General features: G+C 32.1%; 1 protein-coding gene across 7 annotated transcripts in view; it reads right to left on the reverse strand.

Annotated features, from left to right (window-relative positions):
• The window catches only part of ERBB4 (erb-b2 receptor tyrosine kinase 4), a 1100194-nt gene that overhangs the window by 271031 nt on the left and 806515 nt on the right, over positions 1-22648 (reverse strand). For all 7 annotated transcript variants that reach the window (XM_027590425.2, XM_027590421.2, XM_027590423.2 and 4 more), the window contains exons 8-12: positions 22439-22552; positions 20757-20883; positions 14295-14368; positions 13288-13378; positions 10729-10928 (exon numbers count right to left, since the gene is read on the reverse strand). In XM_027590425.2, coding sequence (XP_027446226.1) covers positions 10729-10928; positions 13288-13378; positions 14295-14368; positions 20757-20883; positions 22439-22552 — 606 coding nt within the window. The remainder of the gene's footprint in view (positions 1-10728; positions 10929-13287; positions 13379-14294; positions 14369-20756; positions 20884-22438; positions 22553-22648) is intronic.

Here is a 22648-nt window from a genome sequence, read left to right on the forward strand (position 1 = left end):
TCAAGTCTTCTATTCATTTTTAAATAGGAAAATTTGCAGTTTTTTGTTGAATTTTATGAGTTTCTTATATAATTTGTGCATTAACAACTTATCAGATATATGATTTGCAAATATTTTCTCCCATTTTAAGGTTGCCTTTCCATATTATTGATTTTTCCTTTGTTGTGCAGAAACTTTTTAGTTTGATGTAATCCCACTTGATTATTTTTGTTCTTTTTGCTCTTGCTTTTGGTGTTGTATTCATAAAACCATTGCCAAGACCAATATTAAGGAGCTTACTACTTCCTATGTTTCCTTCTAGTAGTATTATGGTTTTAAGTATTATGTTTAAGTCCTTAATCCATTTTCAGTTAGTGTTTGTAACTGGTGTAAGATAGGGGTCCTATTCCATCCTTTTGCATGTGAATATTCAGTTTTCCCACATCATTTATTGAAGAGACTATTCTTTCCCTCATTGAATACTGTTGGCTCCTTTATCAAATATTAGTTGACTATATATGTGTGGGTTTATTTCTGGGCTCTTGATTCTGCTCCATTAGTCTGTATCTGTTTTTGTGCCAGTACACACTGTTTCAATTACTACAGCTTTGTAATATAGTTTAAACCTGAAGGCGTGATGCCTGGACCTTTGTCCTTTCTCAAGATGGCTTTGGATATTCAGGACCTTTTATAGTTCCATACGAATTTTAGGATTATTTTTTCTATTTCTGTGAAAAATGCCATTGGAATTTTGATAGAGAGTGCATTGCATTTATATGTGACTTTGGGTGGTATGGGCATTTTAGTAATATTAACTCTTCCAATCCATGAATGTGTGGGTTATCTTTCCATTTATTTGTGTTTTCAATTTCTTTGATCAGTATCTTGTAGTTTCTGATGTACAGATCTTTTACTTCCTTGGTCAAATTCATTCCTAAGTATTCCTAAACTGTGGCGTTTTCATACACAGTCCTTATTATGTCGAGATATGTTTCTTCTATTTCTTCTTATACCAAATTTGTTGAGAGCTTTTTTCATGAAAGGATGTTAAATTTCGTCAAATGCTTTTTCTTCATCTATTGAGATGATCATAATTTTTCCTTTCATTCTATTAATATAGTGCATCACATTTATCGATTTCCATATTTTGAAATATCCTTGCATCCCAGGGATAAATTCCACTTTATCATCATGAATGATTCTTTTAATGTGCTATTAAGTTCAGTTTGCTAATATTTGGTTGACAATTTCTGCATCGATATTCATCAGGGATATTGGTTTGTAACTTTCTTTTCTTATAGTGTCTTTATCTGGCTTTAATATCCAGACAATGCTGGCCTTGTAAAATGAATTTGAAAGTGTTCCTTTCTTTTCAATTTTTTGGAGGAGTTTGAGAAAGATTGGCATTAATTCTCTTTAAATATTTGGTAGAACTCACCAATAACACCATCTGGTCCTGGGCTTTTCTATGTTGGGATGTTTTTGATGACTGATTTAATCTCTTTACCTGTTTATTGAGATCACCTGTTTTGTTCATGATTCAAACTTGTTAGGTTATATGTTTCTAGTAATTTATCCATTTTTTTCTAGGTTTGTCTAATTTGTTGCCATATAACTGTTCATTGCAATCTCTTAAGGATCCTTTGTATTTCTGTGGTATCAGTTGTAATGTTTCCTCTTTCATTTATAATATTATCTGAGTCCTCTTTCTTTTTACCTTGGTAAATGTAGCTGAAGGTTTGTGTGTTTTGTTTCTCTTTTCAAAACGCCACTATCCATTTTATTAATACTTGTTATTGTTTTCCTATTCTCTATTTCATTTATTTCTGTTCTGATCCTTGTTACATCCTTCTTTCTGCTAACTTTGGACTTCATTTAGTCTTGGATTTTTAATTCTTGAGGTATGAAGTTAGGTTTTTTTATTTGAGATCTTTCTTTTCTTTCTTTTTTTTTAAATGTAGGCATTTATTGCTATAAACTTCTCTTAGCACTTGTTTTGCTGCATCACATTAGTTTGGTATGGCATGTTTCCATTTTTGTTTGTTTTAAGATACTTGTTGATTTCTCTTTTGATTTCATTTTGGACCAATCAGTTGTTATGTAATGTGTTGTTTAACTTCTACATTAAACAACCTAATTCTACATTAAACTTCTACATTAAACAACCTAATTTGTGGATTTTCCAGTTTTCCTCCTGTTATTGATTCCTAGTTTCATAACTTTGTGGTCAGAAAAGATAATTGGTATGACTTCAATCTTTTAAAATTTGCTAAGACTTGCTTTGTAACCTAAAATATGATATATCCTGGAGAATGTTCCATGTGTGCTTGGAAGAATATATATTCTGCTGCAGCTGGATGGAATGTTCTTTATATGTCTGTTAGGTCTATTACGTCTGAAGTTAGTTCAAGTTCAATGTTTCCTTACTGAGTTTCTGTATGGATGATTTATCCATTGTTGGAAGTGGGGTATTAAATTCCCCTACCATGATTGTATTATTGTTGATTGCTCCCTTCAGATCTGTTCAGATGCTCTGTTGTTGGTTGCATATATATTTACAATTGTTATATCCTCTTGGTGAATTGGTTACCCTATCATTATATAATGACCATCACTGTCTCTTGTTACACTTTTTTCTTGTTACGTTTTTTTAATTAAATTCTATTTTGTCTGATATAAGTATAGCTACTTGGTTCCTTTTGGTTTCCATTTATGCTCTCTTCTTTTTCCTAAAATAATTTGAGTTGGGCTTCTGTCATTAAAAGAGTGCTGGATTAATTTCTTTATGCTATTGTAACAAATAACCAAAGCTTAGTCACTTAACACAACACAAACTTAGTCGCTTAGAGGTCTGGAGGTCAGAAGTCCAAAATGTGTCTTAGTGGACTAAAATTAAGGTCAGCAGGGCTGATTCTTTCTGGAGGCTTCAGGAAATCATTTGTTCCTTGTCTCTTTCAACTTCTAGAGACCACCTTGGCATTCCTTGGCTTGTAGCTATATAATTCTAACCTCTGTTTTCATGATCACTTCACCTTCTCCTTTAGTCAAATTTCCCTCTTCCTCCCTCTTATGAGGACACATATGATTACATTTAGGACCCACCCAGATAACCCAAATTAACCCTTCCCCTATTAAGATTCATAACTTGATCACATCTGCAAAATCTCTTTTGTTATACTAAGTAACATTCAGAGATTTGGGGAATTAGGATATGGACATGCTTGGGAGAAGGGTCATTATAAAACTGTATTGTGGTAACGTCTATAAGTAGGGAAAGTTGTATATATTGTATGCATATGTATGTATATATTGTATGTATATGTATATTCTGTGTAACATGTTAGAATCAATTAAAACTAGAAAAAAGGGGAGATAGAAGTGGGGGAGTAATTGGTAAGACATACCACTCACCATATTGAATAAGTTAAATAGACATGACCCAGTGCTTTATTTAGCCTTAAGTGTTCTAGTTACTCTATGTCTAACTTGAGGGGACCTGGGAAGGAAATTCTAATAGGAGAAGATGACAGGCAGCAGTGACAACAGTGACAAAATATTAGAAAGTCCTTGAATATTCTTACAATACTGAGCACATTATAAAGTACCTCTCAGAAGGCACATTAACTGTAAAGAGTAAAATAAATTTCTAAGTATTTTGTTGAAACTCTAAAATACATAAAATTTAATAGTACAGTATATTGTACTATAATTACTCGATTAATTTGTAAACTATCATTAAATATTCCCTTATTTTATAGAGTATGTTATGTTAGTAAAAAGAAAAATAGAACACTATTTATAGGATGCTTTTTAAGTTCATTCTTTATCTTTGTCTCCCAAAACTATTATTAAATATACAGTTTTAAGTTGTTCAACTGTGAATTTTCCTGCCATACATTCTTTCTGAGGAAATAGACCCTCATAAGAAGAAATGAATTACCAGGACAATATGTTTTTAAGTATATTTCTGAGGATAGACTAATAGGGAGAATAATGGGGGATGTGACTTAGTAGTTTCTCAAATGATTTTGCCCAGACACCTGCCTTGGAAGGATCTGCTATGTATTAAAAATGCAGAATCTTGGGCTTCAAACCACTGTTTGTATTCATTTCCTAGAGCTGGTATAACAAAATGCCACAAAATGAGTGGCTTAAAATAACAGAATTATTCTCTCATAGTGTTGGATTTCAAAATCGAAGTGTTGGCAAGCTGGTTCCTTCTTGGAAGCTCAGAGGGAGAATCTGCTCTCTGCCTCTTCCCTAGCTTCTGTTGCCAATAATCCTTAGTGTTCCTTGGTTTACAGCTGAATAACTCCAGCCTCTGCCTCTGTCATCACGTGGATATCTTCCCTCTCTGTGTGTGTACATGTCTTCACATGGTGTTCTCCATTCTGTGTCCATATATCTCCTCTCCTCTTCTTATAAGAACTCCAGTCATATTGGATTAAGGACCCACTCTACCCCTGTATAACCTCATTTAATTTACATCTTAATTACATTTACAAAGACCCTGTCTCCAAATAAGACCATGTTCATTAGGCACTAGATATTAGAACTTTAATACACCTTTTGGGAAGATACAATACAAGTCATAACACTATCTAAGCAACAATCTCTGGAAACTGAAGTCCAGACTTCTGGATTTTTAATAATTAAATTTAGGCTGTTGCTTTAAAATTTCTCATCTATTGATCTAGCAGCAAGTCAGGTTAAAATGTTGCCATTTACAATAAAACATTAAGCCTGCAGTAATCCTGGTTTTGGTAGTTGAGAGGCCCTCCATTCTTTCAGGATTTCCAGATTACAAAATAGGAGTGTCATTTCTGAAATTATAACTAACTGCTTATTACCCTCTTAATAAGAACACAGAGAATATTTTATAGCATTGTTAGTAATTAGATTTTGTGCTATTTCAAATATAATAAGAAACTCTTCTTTGCATTTTATTTTGCAAAGAAGAGTGTATTAATATTTCTTTAGCAACTTAAAGAAAATCTTATAAGTACAATTTAGATTTTCTATCTTCTGATTACTTGGAAAAACAATGACATCACTATATCCTAAACTACACACTATAAGTTTCGTACTGAGCTATGTTTTACTAAAAAGTGTGGCAAGGTTTATTACTTTTCCAGTGAAGATTGGCTATGAGGCCCAATGGATGATTCTTTTTTTTGGAAAATGTACATTTACCTAAGATAGTATGGGCTGGGCTTGGAGGGCATAAATTAAAGTAAAAAATAAGGGACTGAGAGAAAGTAAGAACTTTTGCAATCTTAGCAATATTTTCTTAAAACAAGGTAAACTTCATAATCAAAATTCATTTTTCTATAATATACAACTATTAGAGGTAATAATGATAATACTAATTGAATTGTAATTTTATAGAAAGTCAACACTATTTATGATGTTTAAAAATTAAAATGCTTACTATTTTGTAGTTATTGTCACTGTCACCATAGTAAAACAAAAGAATATATTAAGCAAACATTGTATTATTCTCCACTGGTGCTAAATACCCTTTATTCCCTACTCATCAATTCTTTGTCCTTATTAAATTCTGGACATTCAGTGTCTCATCATAAACTGGGAGCGTGTTATCATTCAGAGGATTCAGTTATTGGCAATTAACTGTAGTTTCACTATTCTATTTTTCTAGATTCGTGTCCAAAGAGGAGGATTTTTCAACTATCACTTTTCAGGAACATCAAAATCATAGATAAATGTAGAAATTTATATTCCTTTTATATTCTTTGTACAAAAAAATGTACTCCTCCTCACCAAATATTTGTCTCCTGAAACACTAACCTAAAATTCGTATTTTGTGAATATTTTTATAAAGCATAGGCTGTTACTTATAAAGCCAATTTTAAAATGTTTTAATTATAAGAGTAAAGAAAAAAAAGTGTTTAGAGGAGTCTCAAGCATAGAAATTTTTTTTAAATCCATTTAAAATCTCACCAGATTATTTTTAAATTCCTCAACATCTAGACTCCTAGTAATAACCACTTTTATTTCTTCCATATCTACCCATGGTTTATGTGCTACTTACACACTTAAAATTCATCACCTTGATAATGTGAATTTTTCTTCCACTTTAAGAAGGCCCTTGTTATTTCTCCCTCCTTTTCTTTGCCCCCAGAAGGATGTTTCATTAAGTAAAAGTTAAATATTGTATCTTTACACCTCATAATGTGTCTATATGCATGTATATACTATGTAATCTATTTTTAGTAGGACAGAATATAATTGTATAATAATAGCTAGCACAAATATAGCACTTGCTTTGAGCCAGGCATTCAGTGAAGACGGTACTATTATTAACCCCACATCCAAATGATAAAATTAAGGTTCACAAATGTTAAATAGCCTACCAAAGGGCAAACATCTAGTAAATCATTTTCTTGGGAGTAAAACCCAGGTGATTTGGCTCTAGAGTGTATTCCTCAGCATTTTGCTGCATTGGGTATGTTTCAGTATATCATCAGGTTTTCTTACAAAAACCAACCACCTTCTCTTTATTTGGGGGGAAATCAAGGTGAAATGAAGTGCATAGATTTTGAAATTAGACAGACATTGGGTTTAAATCCTGAATATAATTTTTAATAGCTTCAAACAGTGGGGATATTATTCAACTTTCTGAACATCTGTATATTCAGCTGCAAAACAGGGATTATTATACTTTATAAGGTGGTGGCAAAGATGAAATTAAACTATATAGATCGAGAGATAGAACCTGGCACTGTTTTGCCAATTACCTGAAATATTGCAGACAGCTAAGATCAGTGAGAAGAGATGAATTATTCAATAAATTATGTTTGATCAATGTCCTAATCAATTAAGGATTTAAAAAAATCATACTATACCAAAACTTTTAGGTGGATTAAAAATGTCCATATAGTTTTTAAAATACTAGAAGTAAAAGACTAAGACAATGACAAGATCATAAACATAAAAAGGAAAAGAACAATCCATCCATTTAACTAGATAAAAGCATAAAATGTTTATCAAAAGGCAAAATTTTTTAAATTACCTATGAGAGGGAAAGTTATACATAACATATTCAAGAGATAAAAATTTAATGTATTTAATTTGTGATGAGGTCTTTCAAATCCAAAAGGAAAAGACCAACTCCCAATTGAAAATAAAGAAAGCTCATGACTGACTACTTTACAAGAGAAGAAATTAAAATGATTCAGTCAATATATAAAAAGAGGCTCAATGTCAGCTAAAAAAATGTGAATTTAAAGGACCTCTTTTTCATATTTCAGATCACTGAAATTTAAAACCATAAATAATATCCAGTGTTGTAATGAGCAGTGGAAAATATTCTTTATCAAGCATTGTTTAGGACAATTGTAAACTGACCTAGCATTTTTGAAAGATGATATGGAAAAATACACCAAAATTTATCATACGCAACCTCATTTACACAGAAATCCCACTTCTAAGTATTTAGCCCAAGGAATCACAAAATGCTTTATGAAATAAGATTCACATTATGGCAATATAATAATATAAAAACTAGAAAATAAATTAAATTACCATTAATATGGCACTTGTTCAATAAATATTTTATATGTATCTTTTTAAAACAATAAAGTAGAACTCTGCCATGGAAGATGCTCATAGTATATTAAGTAGAGACATAGATGGCTGAACAGTAGTTAAATATATATGTTATGATACCATTTATATATGAAGATATATGCTTCATTATATATCTGTAAACAAAAATTTCGTATTCTTTTTACGTGTCTATTCTTTTAATTTCTAATTATGATAATTAGAAAAATAAATGTACTTCCATTTTGAAAAGTTAATTATGAATTTAGTTTCTCTCTTGTTTATGTTGGGTTTAAGTGTATATGTACAAAAATTTTTAAGAAAAAGTTATGAGTTTAAATGTAACTCAGATTCTGAGGAGTTAGTGTAATATTTATCTCTTTACTGTTTATGTTTTGGTGTCAAAAGTTTATGTTGAACTATTTTAAGAAACTTCAAATACTTTCATTAACCTACTCTAAAACTGCTTCCATGGGTGCCTAGGTGGCCCAGTCAGTTAAGCAGCTGACTCTTGATTTGGGCTCAGGTCAATATTTGAGGGTCCTGGGATGGAGCCCTGCAGCTGGCTCCGCGCTCAGCGTGGCGTCTGCTTGAGATTCTCTCTTTCCCTCTGTCCCTTTCCCCGCTCTCTCTCTCAACTAAATAAATCTTTTTTAAAAATAAAAATAAAAACAATAATAGTCCTTCCAACCAGAACTGTCATTTTGCTTGTGCTATAACCATACAAATGAAGAGGCAGAAAATGTTCTAGCTTTTCATATCCTAGAGTTTCTCTCAATCTCAATCTCTTCAAATTTAAAGTCTGCTTTGAAATTTTTGACTATATGTGTGTTTTGTGGTGAATACATATGTGTGTGCTTCTATATATCTTGTATGTGCAAAAGATATTAAGAGAGGATACTAAAAAATGCAATATGTAGAGTGCATTTAAAATGAAGCAAATATTTAAGTTTTATCATTTGCAGATAGTAGTATGGATGATAAAAAGGCTTTAATCACATGATCGCAACCACTGTAGGCTCAAGGCAAACAGCAGCAGCATAGCCTCTAAAGTCAAGTTTATAGGGCAATTACATTTCTGAAATGCAGGATTCAATGTACTGTTAGACTGAAATTCAAATTTTGATAAATGGATTTCATGCAAAAATTGTTTGTTCTAAGATGTTACAAATTTAAAAATATGCTAAAGCTTAGTTTTATACTAAAGCACCATAAAACTGTGTTTCTCCTAACTGCTTCATTTCTTCTCCAAATTGGAAAAGTCAACTGTAAGTGTAAGGAAAAGAATATACATGCATGGTCTGCAAAAGGGCTAAACTCAGTCTAACAGGCATAACACTGAAAACTGAAAAAACATGTTAGCTTTTTAGTTTATTGTTATCATTTACTTTTTTGGTTGCATGAAAAGTTTAGAAGTCTTAAAGAAGTATGGAATAGTTACATTTTTCCTATCTTGCTTTTTTAACATTTAATTTCTTTCTGCATTTTCTTCCCATTTGCTTTTTTATTGAGTTTACAAAAGATAAAAGAAGTAAATGAGGGTCTGTAAAATGATTAAATGGGTCAAAGAGGAATGCATTTCTCTGGTTCTTTTTTTTTTTTTCTTTTGTTTTCTTGTTTTTTAGAGTTAAATATTATCTTTGAAAGGTAGGAGTACTATTGTTTTATTTTTGTTTTGTTTTGTTTTGTTTTTTGGAGGAAGTAGGAGAAAAGGAGACGATAACCCTGACTTAGGGAAATAGTTATAAATTTGTGTTGAACAAGATTCTATTTTACTTCTGTGAATAATCTATTTTGTCTGGGGTATGTACAAACATACATATAGTAATGTGGGGTAAGAAGCCTAAGTATTAGAAAGAAAGAAAAACAAGCCTTCTGTCAGAAATCAGAGAGGAATAAGACCATGGAAATAATCCAGGCTAAATAAAAAGATAAATGTCATTCAATAAGAACATGCATATTTTGATATTGATATATAATAAGATTTTATATTTCTTGATTTTATGTAGAACCGAAGAATGAGTTTACCCAAAACAAAAAAAAACCTCATGTTGCAATTTATCTTTTCTCTGGAAAATGTTTTTAAGGGTCCAAAACAGCTAACATGTGATTTCCTTACAAATTATATTTTATGAATACCGCTATCCTGAGCTGCCTTAAACAATTTCTGGAACAAGGTGGGGTACTCATAAATAAAGTAATTCACTATTTAACTTAGTAAACTTAAATTGCATAGGCCTCTTAAGAGTTCATATTTTTAAAAAATGTCCTTTACTATTCACTCACGCACGTACAAAATGAACTCAATCATTACGTATATATGCTTATTCCCATGGTGAGACCAAACAAATAGGAAGACATTCCAACAGCAAACTGTTTCTTAGGGTTTGATTTTTTAAAGGACTGATTCACCATGACCACAATAAGTATATGTATTTGTAACAGATAATTTAAATTCTGAGTCTTTTTATTTGATATTTATCATAAGTAAGTCAGACACATATGCTTAGCAGTGGCACTTGTAGATGTAGAAGAAAATAGTACTTAGTAGAACAGAAGAGTTAAATATTAATTGTTGAAATATCAAAGTATAAGATAGGAAGGGCATATTTATGTACCCATGAAAACATCATTTGTTTCTGAGTAACAAAGAAATGATGGAGTGAATCAGTAAGTGGCAAAATAAATAAAAGAAACCATGAAATGCCTACAAAAATGCATTCATGAAATGAACTTTCTTCTTTAACAGCAAACTTCTTGAACAGCATTGCACATTTCAGAGCACATCTGCATTTTTTCCCACCACCCCCCAAATGACACTCTGTTATCCTATGTTATTCACTGAAACCAAAAAGCAAACAGAAAATTTAATAGGGTGAATTGCTACAAACTGACCCAGGACGCTTATTACATATTTAGATTCCCAGGTTCCACTTACACCTATTGAACCTTAGTCTCTATAGGAAGTTTCTTGCAGTTGGGCAAGATTTGCAAGCATGCAGTATGTTATAAAAACATGCAATAAATTATAAAAAGTCACCCATGCTGATTAACGGCCCCCCTTCTAAGAGTTGAGAAAAAGAGGGAACAGGTCTGACTCAGTTATGTTTAACTGTTTGGTCCAGTGTAGAATGGGAGAAAATGTTCAAAGTTTCTGTTTTAATGTCCGAATAATGTACTTACTACAGTTTTCAGCTTTCCTATTGTCCCGGATCACTATTCTTTGGTTGATAGTGCTGAAGAGTGTTGTCCAATTAATGGTATGATAGTAACATAGGTTGCTGTTGTCAGTAATATAGATGTTTCCTGCACTGATTTCCTTCAGAGATTGGAATTGTAGAGAAGTGATGCCCTGTTGCTTAAGGATAAGCAAGGAGAGGCCACTAAAGAGAAGGAAGGGGGGAAAATGGAACAATATTTAATATGTATATATTATTAAATATTTTCTGGCACATATTCTTGAAGTAAAATAAGGATGTCACATCTTACTCCAAAAAGAATGCTAATAGAGCATATAAAAAGAGACTGAGTCAATAAATTGTGATCTGAATATTTCTCTACATGCTATATATACTGAGTTTTAAAAGGAATCATTTGACCCCCCAAAAAGAAAATGTTCATTTTTAGAAGTATAAATATTAATGATATCTCCATTTCTGTGTACATATTTACCACTGACATATCTGCTCACTATTTTTCCCACTATCCCCCAAGTCTCAAGTTCTTTAAGGATGAAATTCTGTTTTAAAACTAAATAATTAGGGGAATCTGGCTGGCTCAGTTGGAGGAGCATGAGGCTCTTGATCCCAGGGTCATGGGTATGAGCCCCATGTTGAGTGTAAAGATTACTTAAATAAATAAAACTTTAAATAGCTAAATAATTCATAGCACTCACCATACATAGCACATACCCTCACCAATGTCTATCACCAAGCCACCCCAATGAATCATGGAACACTACATCAAAAACTAATGATGTAATGTATGGTGATTAACATAACATAATAAAATTAAAAAAAAAGCTAAATAATTAATAAATGTTTATGGAATGATTATTCATCTACCTAAAGTAAGACAGTAATTCTACTCTATTTAATAAATTTAGACATGCTTTCAGGGGTAAATATTACAGAGAATGACTACAGATATTTAGCTTTAATTTATACCTCAGAAACCAAAGTGTAATTGTAATAGTTGAAGAATGTATAAGTAAAGATAGGAGTCATTAAAAATTAAAGAGAAGAATGAAATTAAGCTAAAAATTAAAAAAAAATACTCAGAAGGCTTGGACAACTGGGGAAAGCATCTCTAAAAGTTAAATAACTATACTGTGGAAACAAATTATCACTCCAAGGAAATTGTTTTTATTTTAACATAGTCTACATTTTGTAATTAAATTCCTTTTCTATTCTCTAAAGAATCATCTGTTTCCCACATTTCAATCAACTAATGAACAGTATTTTACATTTTGGAGATCAAAGCTGTCCCGTTGTATTTTATTTATAAATCTAAATATACTTTGCTGCCAACACTCAGAATTTTTTCCATGTGCTGTGTGTGTGTGTGTGTGTGTGTGTGTGTATATATATATATATATATACACACACACATATATATACACACACATATATATACACACAGATACATATAAATACTCATATATATGTATACACACACATACAGCTACATATATACTTATATACATACATATACATACATACATATTAAAACTCTATATGAAACTCAGTACATGTGTATTCAACTGAGATGTAATTCATTCTCTGAAATCTGTGTTCCCATCGTAACCATCTTGAGTTTATCACAATGTGAACATAATAATGCTTGATAGATTTTTAACATTTGATTCAATGGATAGTAAAATTTGGTTGCATGTAGAACTTGACAGACTGTATCTCTCAACTATGCCTTTTTATTAAGAAATTTTCCCCTTTACAGTTTAAAACCTCTTACAGATATACCTGTTTTAATCGCAAAATTCAGTGGACTTTCTGTGAAATATTATTATGGAATATTTGATGACAATATTGATTTAAGGCATCTTTCAGATTTAAGTAGAAAAAATGAAATCTAAATCCCTTTATGTAAATCAACTTTTAGCTGTTCATAAATAAGAATCTCATACAGATGAAATCTAAAATAAAATAAAACAGTGGCTTAATAAATATTAACACACATTTTTATTATGTGAATTAAAATATTGATATTATACTTTTAGTGTGCTTCTGAGCCCTGATTTTTCTGCCCACTATTAGCCAGCATTTAACGAAGAGTAGTAGACCAAGTCCTGAAATATCAGTCCCATTATGCGTGGTTCAAGTGATGGCACCAGAGACAAGAACCTTCTGGTAAAACAGCATTTGTATCCCACACACCTAAGCCATTATCAAGTCATCCCATGTTAGTTGTTAGTTACGATAACATTATGTTCAAAAACAAAGGCTTGATTTTATGCGCTCCATATATGCAAAACACTAAAACTGCTTTAAGTGAGAGGCAGTTGAAAAATCAAACTGTTTATTCTGCATACTTTACTTATTTATTTATTTTGTATCCCGCATACTTTAAAGCACAACCAGGGGTATGTTTCATTGGGCTTACCTTTGGAATTAAAAATGGAAACCCAGTATTTCTTGAATCAGTGAAGCTGAAACTTTGAGATATGTACACATGACACTAGTCTTGAAATCTGGAAGACCTGCATCTCTGAACATATACACCTACCTATAGAGTACTCTTCCACCGATGGTCACCAGGTTAGAAAAAACACTGAAGTCGGTCATGTTTGGGGGCCATGACTGTATGTTCAAGAAACCTAAAAAAGACAAGGGCAGTAAAAACACTCAGAATATCATTACCTTAGTAATTGTGTTTAATGCTGAGTATCCTTGAAATATGATGAAAATGTCTTAAAAGATAGGAGGTAAAAAAAAGACACTGAATATTCCTATTTCAAGTCATTCTATTCTATCTCATAGTTCTTCTTCCAAGATTGAGTGTCTTACCCAAAATTCCTGGGCCACAATACTCAATAGATAATGAATACCAAAGTAATGAATACCAAAAATCTAGGTTTCTCAGACACAGAATCATAGAACCATATATGTAAAAAGAATTAAGTGATCCTTAATTTGATTCATTCTTCTAAAAATCAAAACTACTTAGTCTAATTATGTAAAGAGAAAAATATAGCTTTAATTTTTCTGGAAATCCTTTACTACTGTATCTCTACATTTATGACATCATTTGTCTGCCTTGCAGCCTAATGCATTCATATATATACCTAACCTTTCTCATTTGATTTTTCATTCTTCAATAGCAAATCCATATCCAATTCATGTCTATGAGTCCCTTATCAGCTACTATATAACAGCCCTGAACATATTAGGTGCTCAATAAATATGTGCCAAATGAGTGTCACATGTTATCCATGCTCAACAGTACTTCTTGTGAAAAAGTACATAGAAAAACATGGATCAAAAGATCAGTTGACACACACAAAAAAACATAAAAATGTTAAGGATATTTTATTTTATAAATTCCATGGGCTTTCAAAATGTGTACAAATGATAAGGAATAAAGACACCCATCATTTAAAGTGACATGCATTTTTAAAATTAGAATTTGCTTTGAAAATAAGTTGCTGATTTCAATATTATGTAATATTTTTGGGAAAACACTAAAATTCACATAGTTCATAGGAAAACAAACGCACTTTTTAAAAAAATTACCTGTTATCTCTCGAACTGTCCGGAAGACATTCAGTTTCTCCGGGTCTATGGCTTCAATTGCATTGTAAGGGTCCCTAGAGAATCAAGAAGAGATGCAGCCAAATTTTAAATCAGATAAAGTGAAAACATAAGATATGTTACTATAGTTAGTTCATTCAAATTGAATTTTAAGTAGCAATGGAAAGATTAGTAATGCCTTGTCCAAAGTTTGTTATGCTACATGTGAAGGAGAATTAAAAGGTGCTTTGAGGACATTTATGATGATATCAAATATGAGTTCTTCTTTGAAGGTTATTCTAATTCTAGAGGAATGGTCCAGTTTGACTATCCGAAAGAAATCCCCAAACATAACAAATCTGTTTATAAATAATTTTATTTTATTTTGCCTTTAAAGTTTTTTTTTTTTAATTGGGAAAAGTATACTCTGCAAATAATTACGGTGAGAACAATTGCCTTTTGGGCTCCTCAAAGCATCCTAAAGTGCTAATAGCACCTACAATTTCATAAGATGGATAAAAAGAAGCACATGAAATCATTTTTTACTTTTTTTGCTATATCCTTACATTTATTAGTAAATTTTCATAACATTGTATGAAAGTTACTCTTCATAAGGATTATTTAGAGCAATCTTGTTCCTATCTGGTTTATTTATATTTGCTTTTAAAGCACAGGAAATATTCTTCCATCTTTATGAATCATACTAACAACTGAAACAAAATTTATAACAAACTTAATATCCAAAAGGTGTAAATTTTGGAGATTTAAAAAAATGTCATCCCCTAATGCATAAATATATTTTTGTAATTAATGTTATTGATATATAGATGCCCTATCTTTTCAAAAATGAACATAAATTACCTTTTAAAATTAAATATTTATTGGATTCTTTCAGAAGTTTTCTTCTTAGGAAGATACCTTTCATGTATAATATACTGACCATACCAAATAACTGCATACTTGCAAATAATACCAAACATTTCTCAGTAATTCAAGCAATTTTAAGGAATAAAATTTTTATTTTATTCCTTTTTAAGGAATATTTTAAGGAATACCTCTTTTCAGCTATTTTAGGGACACCTTTCTTTTCTTTTAAGTTTTATTACTTTGAAAGATGACCTGTGCTATCCTGGGCAAATAGAGACCTCATATCAATATATACCCTATAGAGAAAAATTAAATACTATTCATTGACCACTTCTCCAAGAGAGAGCAAACCTAAGAACAACGAACTTAGGGTTTTTTAGAAGCATGTATCCATCTGTAGCAATCACCTGAGCTTTGTGGACATCTGTTGTTTTACATCTTTGAGAACCTTCTTTTTCACTTGGGGAGTAAACAATAGGATACTGTGATACATTAGATGTGGCCTTAATAGGGCTATCAATCAAGGTGTTCCACAGCCCTCTGACAAACAGAAAGGCATAAGGCCTGTCTTCTAAAATTTGAGTCTGAACCCATTGACATTAATTCATCCTTGCTTTAGAACCTTGAAAACACTATTAGTTCCAACAACCTTAATCTTTGGAACTCCATTTTACTGGCTCTCTCAACTTGGTTTATCCGCATATGCTTCTATACAGTGAACCATCCTGTATCTTAAAAAATACAAAAAACAAAAAACAAAACAAAACAACAACAAAAACTCTGCTTGATTAAATACTGTTTCAATCTATGAAGTATAATTGATACAATGTACCACTAATTTAACAGGGAGTGTTTTAGAAGGCTTAGAGAAACACTATAAATGAGTTTCCCCATAATTCACACATAATTAAGATTTTCCTCAATGTGATATGAATGTCTCTCAAAAGCTTAAAGTCTAAATTAATGTTCTGGCAAACTTGCTCTATTTATAACTGATACATCGAATGAAATACTATGCTTTTGATGAACATGAAGCCAAGAAATTAAGTTCACCATGCGGGCAAAATCTTGTTATCATTTTTTAATGCGCAAAGACTTTTGTATGCAGAGAAAATATCAGCTCTGCAGTAGTAGAATGAGCTTTCAACATTTGTTGTTTGATGAAAAGCAGTGTATAGAACAGCTCTGGTCATATAATCAAATATCTTGGCTATGGAGAAACACTCACAATTCAGGGCAAGCACACAATAATAGGGTCAGTCTAAACCTTTACTGAGAACACTTCCAAGTTGCCAGGAATGAAATGAATTCTGGACTGTTCATATGAAGCTCAATGGACCACAGAAATTTTATATACTAAATTTTAGAGATTCAGGATTCTCATAAAATAAGTTGACAGAATCTTACTTACCAACTTCAAAGTACCTGCAGGGAGTTGCATCCTATAGCCACTTGAAATCCACAGTACTTTAAAATTGAGAACCTCCCTAGCTAAATACAGAGCCATGTGAAAGAACTTTATGTCCACCCTGTCATTGTGTTTGGTGATCCAAATAAAGCTCAGGAGAGAGAGAAACCTATTTTTATAATTCCATTGAAATCGCTTTATTTTTCACCAAACCCATTAGCTCTTTTCCATTGTATATCATCATTACACTCTCTTATCTAAGCACTTTCTTATCTGTGTCTCACTGCGACACAGCATGAACATGCTTATTGGGTGAGCATTTTGTTACTCTAAGTACATGCACATGACTATTATCAAACATGAGTAGAGGTGAAAGGTGAACATTCCTATGAATAACCCTGAACACAGGTTTGCCTGTGGTTCCCATTCTAAATAAAGAACTAAGAGTGCCTTCTGGCAATGACACCATTGTGCTATAAACTGAACATGACAATTAACTTTGTTGAGTTCTTTTATATATTAAAATTGTAATTGACAAATTTACAGTAAGTTTATTTTTTGCAGAAACTTGTTTTTGAAAAGTATTATCTCATCTAATTATGAATTTTACCTATTAGCTTAAAGAAATACCTTAGGTATTTTACACAAACCATACATCCTATTAAAAAATAGTAGAAGATCGAGGGTAATGGGAATAAGTGAAGTAAAACATGTCTTTAATTTACTAGACGTTTTTTGCTTGTAATACTTCATGCTAGTCACATTTAAAATCTCTCTCTCCATACATGCATGAATTGTATACATGAATACACATAATGCCTAAGCATTTTATAAGATGTCTTAGACTTACTGAATTAACTTTTTATCAAAACTTTCCTAAGATCAAGAGAAAGGCTTCAGAATATATATTTTATACTGGCATAAAATTGGGAATGAGAAATATCATATATAACATATATATTTGTCCTGGAAAATGCCTTATATATTATGGTTGAGACACAATAACATTAATTATAATGTTAGTATTAAAATATTCCAAGTTAAGTGCTATGATTAAGAAGAAATAATCTTCTGGACTAAGGAAGGAGTATGACTTATCATAAAGGAAATATTGCCATGAAAATAACTTTGCCTTTATTTGGTTTTCAGTAGTCTACAAAATAGTATCTGTTATACTGCATGTTGTGCTATAACTAGATATAGTCATTGAGATTTTTCTTTAGCACTGTCTCTTCCTTCTTTGCTTTTTTAAATTCACACACTCCCTTTTTTCCCTCCCTCCTTTTCTCCCCCTGCTTCTTTTTTTTTTTTTTGTACCATTTATTAATGTTTCACAATATGCCAGGTACTTGGCTGAGCACTCAAAAATAATTTTTTGTTTTTAATCCCCATAATAATCAGAGAAGGTAGGTCTTTATTATAAACCCAATTCTCAACTTTACACTGGAAGAAACTGAGCATTTGACATATAATGGAAATTGTCTATGTTAGAGCCTCAAATCAAACTCAGTAGAGTCTGGATCAAATTACTGAAGTAGGAACTTTAACTCTTACTTTCTGAGCTCATGTTTAAGAGAGGCTTTGTTTACCTTTCTGTTTCTAATTATGTGAGTCAATTTTCTATAATTCATTTCCACCTGAGTGAATTGGCAAGGTTGTTTTCCTTGAAAGTTTGGATTAATCTAATACTTTGTAATGATTCTTCTCATAAATTTGTGAATATATGGTGTCTATTATACAATGGATTATTATATCTTGACATATCTGCTTCCCTTTTTTGCATTTATTTATTGATATTTCCTCTATTCTGGACATTAGGTGATTCAGAATATGTAAAACCATTTTACAATTAGTATAAATCCTGACTTTTGATAAATATGCTCCATAAGGAACCAAGACTAAAATAAGAATTCTGAACTGCACTTGATCATCTTTGTCAAACTTCCCCACCCATGGTTTACCTACAAGATTAACCATCAGTGGGTTGCTTTTGTTGGTTCATAATCCTTCTACTATCACAGAATTCTTGCAGTGGTTCTCAATGGGGGCAGTATTACCACACTAAGGGGAAGCTGGGACATTTGCAGAGGCGTGTCAGTTGTAACAGAGATTGGGGGGCATTATAGGCTTTCGTAATAACCCCAAGCCAAGAAAATTAAATGTCTTTCCCAGCAAAGGTTTGCCTCATGTCTTGAACAACCTTAAATGTCCCATCCAGTTAAGGACTCATGTGCACAAACTTCATAGTTGATCATACATGACTGGGTGTAATTCTGCAGTCAGGTTGCCTCTATTTGAATGATTTATTTCTGTCTTCCTCTTGTCATATAACAATATGTCTGTTACTTATTTCCTATTCCAGTGGTCAGCCGTTCCTCTAGTCTTTATTTCCCCATACTTCTTGCACAGAATAACTTCTAATCTTACGTCTCACAAGTCCCAACTTTCATCATAAGTAAGTAGAAGCTGAGCATTTTCCTATCAATACATATTTTATTATCCATTACTTTTCTTGTATTTTTTCTTTAAGTTATAAATAGAGAATTAGAATCACATTATAAAATTATGTATATAGGTAGGCTATATTATCTATGATTTTTATTTCATAATTCAAAAGGAAGTAGGAATACACTTAATTTATAAAAGATGGATGTTGGGTCTGATTAGAATGAAAACAACTTCTCTAATGCAATTTATGAGACTATGTTTTCAAATCTTTCCCCATACTGATGGACTTGAGGCCAATTCATTTATTATACCCACGTGGAAGCAGGCAATGTGAATTAAGTGGGTATGTCTTCCTATTTCTCAGAAGATGCTGTTACCATGATACGATCTTTCATTCATGGTGGTATTTGGTTTTGAAAATAGTTACAGTGTGGATATATTGTCTTAGTATATGTTATATATGCATTCGATTATATAGATGCACCTAAATGTTGAGTCTCCTACCCTTTGGGGCCAAGGGGGTGAGAACAGCAACGTAAATAGATTTAGAGAGTTAGTAGTGACTCTGGTAAATTTGGTTGTCCTATCTCAAAATGGCTAGAACTCCCTGGCTCCAAAAGATTGTTGCCATGTAGGAGTATGTGCTAAGGGTAACCAAATCTACATATTTTTAAAGAGAAGTTAGAAATCTTGACCATATATTTATTTTTTAAGCACTGCTTGGGCGGAATAAAACAGATCTGGGGCAGAAAGTGTGCACATACCATTATGGTATCTGGCATGAACCCATATTAAAAGCTACATTTTAAAGTAAAGAAATGCTTTATGCAATAAGACCTACTGTAATTTATTTGCATGGAAAGAAACACTTTGTTCTATTTCTCTTGCTGTTCCTATTTGGACATATTTATTCATAATGTGTTAAATTATTTTGCTTTTAGAAATGATGTGATATATGTTTCGAGTTAAGATTTTGAATTGAAATATGTGAGTAATATTCTTTATCTGTAGCCTGTAGCACTAATTTTTAGGGATTAAGAGTAATATAGATAAACAGATAAAATATAAAGTAAAAATATAGACATTTTTATTACAATTGAAAGAATACAAACTTCGTTGTTTTCCCAGTTAAAACCAGCAGGTGGTTCTGTAATGAAGGAACCCAGAAAATGTTACAATTTTTATTGCTAAAATGAAATTCATTTATTAGATCTCCTATATTAGTACTAATTTCCTAACCTAAGTAAAAGAGAAAAAGACAGATACATCAGGCCAAAGAAAATTTCTGAAAGCTCAAGAGAATTTCAACTTACTGATTTGTTCTCTACGAGATACATTTAAAAAGGAATATTAATTTATGTTTTCCTGAACTAATCAGTTAGGAGTTTGAATGAAATTCCTCACTTCACCCATTGACACTGTGTCCCTCAACATATCTAAAAATATGTCAAGCTTTCTGAAATCTGTGGATTTGAGGATATCCCACAAATACATTTTAGTTTATATATAAATTTATATTGTCACATCTAAGTAGTTATAAACTCATAGTCTATGTATCTCAAAACTCTGGTTTTTACTATCATTGCTGGCAAAATCTGCCATTTGATTTTGTTGGAGAAGAGCATGAACGAAGGGCAGAACTCATCTGGGTCAAAAGGAACCAAACAGACACAGCTAAAGAATCTCTAAAGCTTTGTCCATACTTCGCAAAATAATTTTCTACAAAAATTCTTCATACTGACCCATGAATACCAGTGACAAGGAAGATCAAATTCCCATTGATTTTGGTGCAGTTTATGAATTTGTCAATGTTACTGGAATCCACGGTCTGAGCTGACATCAGTGATCCTGTGCCAATACCATCACAAGCTGTAGAAATAAGACAAAGTCAGGGTGTTGAGAAACTTCTTTTCCAGTCAATAAATTATTGCATTTTTATTATAAAATAATAGTATTTTTTCATTATAAAAATGAAAAGAGTTCATCATAAGAAATAAACAGTTTTCTAACAAATAAAATAATACTTTATTCATGCAACATTGACTGCTGGGCCTGCTTTAAATTTTTGCCCCTGCATGATCGTCTAGTGACCATGATGCATAAGAATCATATCTTATATCAAGTCCCAGGATACTCACACAACACATACATAACTAAAACAAAACTTACAACAATCAATACTTGCCTTTGCCACGTAAAATCAACTATTTTCTCATCCACCCTAAAATATCATTTTCAATACTTTCAAATCCTGGTCACTTGAGTAAAATCATTTCATAGCCTAATGATGGTCTACAAACTATGGTTTTAAAAACATCATTCTAATTATGAATATATATTGAACAAAGTACTAATGATGTGAGTTGTAACCAGAATCAAGAGCCATTTAAGTATTTATATTTAAATTCTTTTTTTTTTAATATTTATTTATTTGAGCAGGGCAGGGGGTGGGTGGGTTAGACAGCATGAGCCAGGGAGGGTCAGAGGGAGAGGAAGAGTGAGAGGGAGAGGGAGAAGCAGACTCCCTTCTGAGCACAGAGTCCAATGCAGGGCTCCATCCCAGGACTCCTGAGATCATGACCTGAGCCTAAGGCAGACGCTTAACCAACTGAGCCACAGAGGAGCCCTCATACTTAAATTCTTAAATTGAGTATTACCTGTACTTTCTGAAGGCTCTACTCAAAAACAAAATAAGCAAAATAAAATGTGTGGGGGTGGAGGGGAAAAAGAGAAAGAGGAAAGAGAAAGAGAATGTAGTCTAAAAATAAGTCTGAAGTTTGCCCTTTTTAAAGGCAATCTTTGATACTTTGGAAGGCTTAATATCATTCAGAAAATTTGGACTGTACTTTTCATCTTGCTTAATTTAAGTTTCATTTGGGTGAGGAATTTGAGCACCACAGCTAGAAGGGATTTCTTTCTCTACTAAAATTCTAAAAGAGGAATTATCTGCAACATTTATTGAATACTGACAGTAAATGTCCTTGTCACTTTATATATCTAATCTTTCAAAATAGTTTCAAAGACCTGGAGGGTAAACATCATATTTGTCTCTTTGCACCTTCATATGCATAGCAGATCATTTAGTGTGGAGTGGCAAGGAATTAATATGGGTTCTTAATGCTAAAATAATCATGCAATCCCTTGTTGTATGCATACCTTCTAAGATTTGCTGCATATAGAATAAAATGTAACTTTTTTCTGAATTTCTATTAAACTCCCAGTTTAACCTGGATCATTTAGTATACATCATTCAAAATCGATAATACACACTGTTAAGAGAGTTGATACTTTGGGGACCTATTCAGAGTCATGGAAAAGATGTGTGTGTTCAGAGAGGTGAACTTAGCCAGTCCATTAAAAAGTAAATGGAAAAACCTTAGAGTAGGTCCCTGTTCTAGCCAAAATAATCTCAACTATCACTCACCTTTTGGGCAAATATCCGTGCAAGGTTTACACATTTTAATCCCATTTTCTTCTACTTCCATCTTGGAACTAGGGCAGGCACGCACACAAGAACTGGAATCCACCACAAAGTTATCTGATTTGAAAAAAACCGGTGAAATTAGCAATGTTGATGGTCAGAAAACAAGTTTAAAACAAAGTACTTTAGGGCTTGACAATGATTAGCATCACT

The sequence above is a fragment of the Zalophus californianus genome, chromosome 3 (assembly GCF_009762305.2).
Source record: "Zalophus californianus isolate mZalCal1 chromosome 3, mZalCal1.pri.v2, whole genome shotgun sequence".
NCBI classification, from domain to species: Eukaryota; Metazoa; Chordata; class Mammalia; order Carnivora; family Otariidae; genus Zalophus; species Zalophus californianus.